This window comes from Chlorocebus sabaeus, chromosome 20 (assembly GCF_047675955.1).
Source record: "Chlorocebus sabaeus isolate Y175 chromosome 20, mChlSab1.0.hap1, whole genome shotgun sequence".
In the NCBI taxonomy this organism is placed as follows: Eukaryota; Metazoa; Chordata; class Mammalia; order Primates; family Cercopithecidae; genus Chlorocebus; species Chlorocebus sabaeus.
In genome coordinates, this window is record NC_132923.1 from 117,004,208 (window position 1) to 117,012,961 (window position 8,754).

The window sequence follows — 8,754 nt, forward strand, 5'->3', positions numbered from 1 at the left end:
GCACAGGTCGCTGACTGAATCAATGTTTGTAATTACGAAACACTAGAAAAAACCTAAATGCCTATTCTCGGAGAATGGTTGGAAAAATTATAGTACATTCCCGCAATGAAGGACTATAGAAATGCAAGAGGGGCTTTGACCCTGTCAGGGAAGCCACCAGGAAAGACTTCCCTGAGTTAGGAGGAAAAAAATTTAAACATATTTTTTAAAAAGAAAGAAGATCTCTAGCTGCTTATATGAAGTCATTTCCTAGATATACTGTTGGGTTAAAATAGCAAAGTACAAAATGATCTATGGTATGCTACCCTTTGTGTAAGAAAGCAGTGGTTAAAAGAAAATAAACATGCACCTACACATTTATGCAAAAGAATTTCAGGAAGAATCAACCAAAAATGAATGATATTGGCTACTATGAGAAACACACCCCAGAATGACCTCCAGTGAGTTTATCTTTGTATAATCCTTTCCCTTTGACTAATACAAAGTCATACAAACTAATACAGTTTGTGTATGCAGCAATAGATAACTAATACACTTACCTATAGGCCATGGGGAGAGAATGAGGTGGGAAGAAGAGGAAAATGAGAAGATAGCAGGCATGAGTGAGAAGCAACACCTCTGAGTATACTTTTTAGTATGGCTTTCACCTTGTTTCACGTGGGAAGGCTTCACATACCCTCAAAAGCAATAAATAATTAAAATCAACCAGGAAAAAGATAGAAACCAAAATGGAATACAAATGATAACAAATAAACATATAACTATATGACAAATCAATATAATAACCACACTTAAGGTAGGCTACAAGAAAACAGATAACCTATGTAACTTCAGAAAACAGTATTATGATGGTATACCAAACGGCTAAAGATAAAGAAACTATACACTGACACGGTACAGTAGTTAGTAAATTTATTTCTCACAGAGTTATGGGTTAATAATTCTGAAACTACTTCAATTGTACTACAATTGAACAAATAAGTAAATATATTGTGAAAAATAAACCTGTCAGAGAAAGGGGTTATAAATAAGGAAGGGGAAGGCTGAGCGCAGTGGCTCATGCCTGTAATCCCAGCACTTTGGGAGGCTGAGGCAGGCAGATCATGAGGTCAGGAGATCAAGACCATCCTGGCTAACATGGTGAAACCCCATCTGTACTAAAAGTACTAAAAATTAGCTGGGTGTGGTGGCGGGTGCCTGTAGTCCCAGGTACTCAGGAGGCTGAGGCAGGAGAATCTCTTGAACCCGGGAGGCGGAGGTTGCAGTGAGCCAAGATCGCACCACTGCACTCCAGCCTGGCGACAAAGCGAGACTCTGTCTCAAATGCTCATTCTTTTAGTTACTAATAATGCAAGGAAAGTGTTCTGAGCACCGACTAAAGTCAAAGCACCTCTCTTTGAGCACTCCAATCTTGTGTAAAATTGCCACCCACCTACTCCAGATACCCCTCCTCCATCCCTACTGTAAGAATTAAGGAAAGAGGAAAGAAACATGAAAGGTGGCTTGGCAGTCAAGAACAGGTTTATTTTAGAGAGGGGCAGCTGGCTGAGTTAGGTCAGAGGCACACTCTTACATGCTAAGAGTTTTTAAGGATTCAGGGTAGGAGAGTTTAACAGAGGCTTGGACTGCTTCTGTGTCTTTTCATTATGCTTATCTGGGAGGGAGAGTTGTGTGTCTGTTCCCATATATCTTTCTGCAGCTGCAGGCATACCCCCCGAGTCTGCTTTTAGCTTTCCTATCTTAGTGCACCTGAAGGGAAAGGAATGTGCTTATTAAGGCCCACTGTTTTACTGGGGCCCATTGTGTGAGGGTGAAGCTTGGCAGTTGCCAGACAGATTTTCCCCCACCTCCCTCTGTGCCCGACCTGTCTTACCTGTGTTTTACTGTCTACTCTTTCTGCCTGTTTGTAATTACAAGAGAAATGATTTCCTTGAAATGCATGAGGCTAGAAAGGGAGCTGGAACTTAAAGTGGTGGTGTTTGTCTGAGATGATGGTGCTCCTGCTCTGTCACCTACTGCCTCTCTCCCCATCGCAGTGTCACCACCTAACATACGATGTCATTTACTAGTATGTCTTTTGCTGATTATCCGTCTCTTTCTGCTAAAGTGGAAGCCCCATGAAAGTAGAGATTTCTGTTTGGCTCACTGAGTCCAAGGGCTTGGATTAGGTCCAGGATGGAAGATGAACAAGAGGCCAATTCATGGACTTTGAATTCCTGAAAAACATCCTGAAGTGATGGGAAAAGGAGAGGCTCTATCTGACGTCACCAGAGTCCTTGAGTGTTGGAGTATTTCTTCCGCCTGAAGCCTGGACCAGGGCTATCCAGATATACAGAGAGGAAGGCGGTTCTGCCTGTTGGAGGAACTACTGTTTCCAGAAGTCCAATGTTTAACAAAGGCAGTGGTCTACACTGGGGGATGAGACCTCTGAACCCTGACATGGCCATAAAAGCCAACTGCTATAGGAGTGGCAACCCAGAGTAAGAAGAATGAAGGAAGTCAAAAGAGATCCCTGGAGGTTGTGTTAGTTTGCTTCAGCTTTGTATTAGGTACTTTGTGGCTTACACAACAGACGTTTCATTGTCTAACAGTTCCAGCGGCAGACATCAAAGAGCCCAACAGGGCTGATTCTGTCTGAGGGCTGTGAGGGAGAATCTGCTCCATCCCTCTCTCCTAGCTTCCAGTGTTTTCTGGTAATCTTTGCCATTCCTTGGCTTGTGGAAGCTTCACCCTGATCTCTGCCTTCATCTTTGCATGGCTTTCTCCCAGTGTGCCTTCCTGTCTCCAAATTTCCCCTTTTTGTGATGACATGTGTCATCATGGATTAGGGCCCATCCTAGTTGCCCTAGTGAACTCATCTTAACTAATTATATCTGCAATGACCCTATTTCTAAATAAGATCACATTCTAAGGTACTGGGACTCCAACACATGAGGGCAGGAAGGAAAACCAGAGTCCAACCCCTTACACAGTCGAGCGCTGGAGGGAAATGGTGTTTTTGAGAGGAAAGCTGTCTGATGGCTCTTGGGATAGACTAGGTTATGTGGCAGTAGCTGCCCATCTCAGTTATCAGCAGCTTAATACAGCAAAAGTCTATTTCTCACTCACGCTAAGACCTCTGTGCACTGCAGGACTTTCTAGGACAACTGTCTTCCATGCTATGATTCTACACCCCAGATTGCTTTCATCTTCTGGTTCTACCCGTGAGGCAGGGAAGGGCTTGGGAGTTGCATCTCATAGTCCCCCTGCTGGAGAAACCTGGAAGTGAGCCTTAATACCAATGCTTCTCTTTTACCAGCCAGCAGCAGGGCCCTAGGTCTCCATCCCTGCAAGGGGCTCTAGAGTATATGGAACAGATGGAATGTTCACAAGCACGACAGCCTCTGCCACAGTGACTTTTTAAGGACTGGAATCGCAGAGTGTTTACTTAAGGCCATGGAAGCTAAATTCTTAGCATGTGCTGGAGAGCGATGAAAAAGATATTTACTTTATGAATTAAAGCTGGAGTCAGTGTGAGCCTGAAGCCTGAAGGAAAAAGAGCAACAGATCCAGGGAGCATTCACCTCCCCCTGTCTCCAAACAGGTGAGGATGGGGAATAAAGTGAAGGCAGTGCTTTGGTGGGAACTTCAAGGATAGCCTCTGGCTTTTTCCAGGTTTAGAAGCTCATATGGGACAGGGGCGGAGGAAAAGAAGAAAGGGAAGGAAGAAGAGAAGGTTGAGGCCCTGGCCCAAGTTAGTGGGAAGGGAAATCCACCCCCATTAAACCCTCTCCCTGGTGGACTGTGGGGTGCACAAGTGAGACGTGAGGCCTGCACAGGTGCTGGAACATGCTAGAGGCCCAGTACGTACTTCTTGCGAATGAATGATTGAGTGGCTGAATGAATGAGTACCACTAAAAGCCCTCTTTTCTATTCCCAAATGCCACAGTGAGCAGAAGGGAGCAATCCTTGCTCAGCAATTGGTGGTCCCTTTGGGTGTACAAATGAGTCCACAGCCGGCAACAGCAGACAGTCCCTGCCCCCCTTAGAGGCGGCTGCAGGGAGGTGGCTGACCGTTGATCACACCCAGAGCTGATTATGGGAATTTACTCCATGGAAAGACTGCAAAACGGCCTGAAATGTGTTTTGGCATCAGCTACAGACACGTAAGGTTTCTCAATCCTCAACTCTGTCCTGCCAGCTGATGAGGGGAAGGAAAGGGATTACCTAGGGGTATGGGCGGCCAATCCTGAGTCCACCAACTGACCACGCCCATCCCCAGCCTCGTGCCTCACCTACCCCCAACCTCCCAGAAGGAGCGGCTATTTAAGGGGAGCAGGAGTGCAGAACAAACAAGACAGCCTGGGGATACACCGCTGAGGTCCTCTGAGAGGTAAACAGCCAGCGAAGCTGATGTCCTGTCAAGAGCAGAATTCCTGCTCATTCGCTGCCTTTGAGAGTGGCTGTGTTGTGCATGCATGTGCATGATTTGATATGCACAAGAGGGTGTGTGTGCATGAGTATGTTGAGTGGGTATGTGATTGTAGTGTATGAGAGGATGTTCGCACTAGCAGGTAAGTACAAGAGTGTGTGTATGTGGGCATAGGTGTGTGAGCATGTATGTGTTTGGGAACGTGTGTATGTGGAAGGGGTTAGAAAGCCTTGCAGAGATAGGTTGATGCTTTCATTCTGGAGGAAAATACTAAGGTTGAGACTCCATGGGTGCCTTGGAGACTCCAAGCCTTGAATCTAGTTTGGAGATGTGCAAGCTATGTCTTCCACATCCTCTGACCTCAGGAACCTCCCAGTTAGTTGGGAAGAACCTGGTTCCAACCTCCCAAGAACTCTCAGTCTGATGAGGCACAGGGGAGGTCTCATTAGTGTCTCATGGGGTTCTCCACAGGTCTGAGGGCCTGATGTGTGTGAAACCATTCTGCAGAGCTGAGAACAGGTCAGGAGGTGGTGTGTGTGTCTGTGTGTATTGCTGGAGGGCACTCCTTGTGTGCTCTGAGTGTGACAGAGGAAGTCACCCTGGACCTAGTTTGGATGGGAGAGCATGTCTGTGTGTCTCAGAGCCACCAAGGAGGAGCAGGGGCACAACGGCCAGGGCAGAAGCTGAGACCACCCAGCGGAGGAGCTAGGCCAGTCCATCTGCATTTGTCACCTAAGAACTCTTACCATGAAGACCCTCCTGTTGTTGGCAGTGATCATGATCTTTGGTAAGTGCTGACCCTGACCTCTGAGCATGGGGGGACAGCCCCAGAAGGGAAGCACTCTTGTCCCTTAGTTTTCTCTCCCATTGCAGCAATCCTCTCTCAGGGGAAGAAGAGAAGCCATTTGGGAGGAAGGAGAGTAGCAGAGAGGGGCAGAGAGGGAGGGCACAGTACCCCATGCCACATCACCAGACAACTCCCAAATTTCCTTCCAGGCCTTCTACAGGCCCATGGGAATTTGGCGGATTTCCGCAGAATGATCAAGTTGACGACAGGAAAGGAAGCTACACTCAGTTATGGCTTCTACGGCTGCCACTGTGGCGTGGGTGGCAAAGGAGCCCCCAAGGATGCAACGGATCGGTGAGGCCACCCATCCCTCCCTACCCTCCTAGACTCTGGCCCAGGCAGGGCTGGGAGCTGCAAAGACAGTGCCAATTTCTGATGGGCACAGAGGTCTCAGGATGGCCTGGTTGGCAAAGCAGCCAGCATGTTGGTACTTCTGCTCTAGACTGTTGCAAAGTCACTGGGTCTCTGCCCAGGGTCCAAGGGGGTGAGACCACAGGCACCAGGTCTCCTGGAGCTGTGGGACAGCAGCCCCAATAGGGTGTCTCCTTGCAGCTGCTGTGTCGTTCATGACTGTTGCTACAAACGTCTGGAGAAACGTGGATGCGGCACCAAATTTCTGAGCTACAAGTTTAGCAACAGGGGGAGCACAATCACCTGTGGTAAGAATCCTACGTCACCATTGAGTGGCCCTCATTTGTTTAGACAGTGCTGAGGACTGTGCTGGGCACCAAAGATAGACACAGAGGGATACAGTTCCTGCTTCAGGAAGCTCACAGTTGAGTGGGAAGCCAGGAAAGTGAAAATGCAATGTAGTAAAGACTCCAGTGGGAAGAAGATGTTAACATAGCCTGAGGCTTGAGGAAGGCTCCTGGAAGGGGTGACCTCTAAGCTGAGTCTGAAAGGCTGTGCAGAGTCAGGGAAGAGGAGGGCTGGGAGCACGCCCAGAAGAGGACACAGCATGGTCAAAGGCACCAAAGGGTACTGTAAGCCATTCTGTGCTGCCCAGCAGAAACATGAGGAGAGAAGCAGTGCTGAGCCATGATGCTGGAGACAAAGGAAGGAGCTAGGTCAATCTGGCCCTCCAGGCCAGGCTGTATTTAGGTTTTGCCCTAAAGCAACAGGATGCTCTTAAGCAGAGGAGCTACAGGGTCAGATTTGCATTTTAGAGGACTCACTGTGAGGACAGGGTCGATGGAGACAAGTGGAAGGGGGGCAGAGAAAGCATCCTGCAGGCAAGAGGGAGTAACATCTTGACATAAAACAACAGAGGTCAGGATGGGAAAGGTGGAGAAAACATCAAGATGCATTTGAGGTGGAATCAGCTGAGCTGGTGACTGAGTGGGGTGGGACGGGGAGAGGGAGCTGTTGGATGGAGGATGGATATGTGGCTGCATGGATGGCACAACTGTGATAAAGACCATGGGAGCAGGTTGTGGTGGAGGGCGGGGAGGAGCAGTTCTATTTCCAGCATGTGGAGTTTAGGGGCCTCCAGCACCCAGGGAGGGGTCCAGCAGGCAGCTGTCCGTACAAATGCAGCTCAGGGGAGAGGTCAGGATGGGGGACACAGATTCAGAAGCCGGCAGCAGAGAGCTGAGAGGTGGGTGTGATCACTCATTTTCTGCTTAAAGGCCTAGAAAGGAGACAGAGGAGGGATGGACAGAGAGGGAGAAGGAGAACTGAGCAAGAAGGTCAAGGAGTTGGTAAGGAGATGGTTAGCAAGGGCCAATTGAACAGAGGAGTCCTCCATGAAAAGGACCAACAAGGCTCCCCCGGATGTTGAGGCAGGAAGGCATGAGGGACTCAGGGGAAGCTGCTTCCATGGAGTGGGGAGGGCAAAGCCAGATTAGAGCGGGTGGGGGCTGATAGGAAGGGAAGTAGAGACAGAAAGCAAAGACAACGTTTTGGAGAAAGTTTGGCCCTGAAGGGGAGGAGAGGTGGGTGGCACTGGAAGGCTGTGCTTGGTGTACCCAGACAGCTGACCCATGAGTGGGATTTGGAGAAAGCGTGGACTCCTGCCCATGGCCTGAGTCCTTTAAGATCAGAAATTATGTCTCCTATCAAGGCCTCTCCATAGAGGCATGTATCTCCAGCAGGCGTCAGGTCACAAGCCACATGATGCCAAGCTGATAGTAGCTTGGGTAATGGGGATATGTGACTGTCACATAATTAGAATTCTGGAAGAGGGCAGTGCCAGGCCTGGGGCAGCTTTCCAGCATGTCATCAAGAAGCCAGCCTTCTCCTGGCCTTCAGCTATGCCACGTGGGCAGTGTCTACCCCTGGGATGTCAAGAGACAGGCTGCAGTTCCACCCTCCTGGCCTCACACTATGGAAGAGGCTTTCCTCTTGGGCATCTCTCTTTTTGGAGGGAGGAAATAGATCCTTCCCAGAAGCCCCCAGCAGACTTCCCCTTGTTGTTCATTGGTTGGAACAAGGTTACATAATACACAAAGACCAATCACTGCAAAGGAAAAATGGATGACCCTGCCTGGCTTAAACCAATCACAATCCATTCCCAGACACCCGGGGCTAGGGCTTTGCCTCCTGAACACATCTGTTAGCAAGAGGAAGAGATGATGGCTATTAGGAAGGCCTTTGAGAGAGTATCCCAGTGCCTGGCTGTGTCTCCACCAGGCTGGAGGCCAGCATCCCAAGGGCAAGAATTTTGTCTCCTCTTTCGTCAGAAATATCCGGAGTGCAGGTGTTTGTCTCCAACTAGGAGCTTCTGGAGGACAGGGCTGTGTCTTCTACCCCAGGGTTCCCACAAGAAGCCACTGAATATTAACAAACTCCCATCTTGTGTTTATTTTCTTGTGATTTCAGCAAAACAGGACTCCTGCAGAAGTCAACTGTGTGAATGCGATAAGGCTGCTGCCTACTGTTTCGCTAGAAACAAGAGTACCTATAATAAAAACTACCAGTACTATTCCAATAAACTCTGCAGAGGGAGCACCCCTCGTTGCTGAGTCCCCTCTTCCCTGGAAACCTTCCACCCAATGCTGAGTTTCCTTCTCTCATACCCTTCTTCCCTACCCTAGCCAAGTTCCTTGGCAATGCAGAAAGCATCCCTCACCATCCTAGAGGCCAGGCAGGAGCCCTTCTATACCCACCCAGAATGAGACACCCAGCAGATTTCCAGCCTTCCACTGCTCTCCTCCACCTCAACTCCATGCTTAACCAAAGAAACTGTACTCCAAGGAGTCTCTTCTGAATAAAGCAATTAGCAAATCATGTATATGTGTGTGTGTGTGCATTGCCCTATGCACTGTGAGCGTGAGAACAAACAGGGGTAGGGGTTAAAAATACAGGCTCTGAGCCCAGTGTAGTGGTGTGTGCCATTTTCACAGCTGCTCGGGAGGCTGAGGCTGAAGTGCAAGGATTGCTTGAGCTCAGAAGTTCAAGGCCAGCCTGGGTGACACAGGGAGACCTTGTCTTTATAAAAATAAAACAAAACAAACGAAAAAAAATAGGCTCTGGAATCGGACAGGCTGTGTCAAAT

The 8,754-nt window shown here is 48.6% G+C and overlaps 1 protein-coding gene across 1 annotated transcript; it reads left to right on the top strand.

Annotated features, from left to right (window-relative positions):
- The first annotated feature begins 4,103 nt into the window (after positions 1 to 4,103).
- On the top strand, positions 4,104 to 8,490 carry PLA2G2A (phospholipase A2 group IIA). The gene is made up of 5 exons (XM_007980233.3): positions 4,104 to 4,372; positions 5,053 to 5,198; positions 5,408 to 5,552; positions 5,811 to 5,917; positions 8,079 to 8,490. The coding sequence occupies exons 2-5, from the start codon at positions 5,159 to 5,161 to the stop codon at positions 8,219 to 8,221; spliced, it is 435 nt and encodes a 144-aa protein (XP_007978424.1). The 5' UTR covers positions 4,104 to 4,372; positions 5,053 to 5,158; the 3' UTR covers positions 8,222 to 8,490.
- Positions 8,491 to 8,754: the final 264 nt, after the last annotated feature.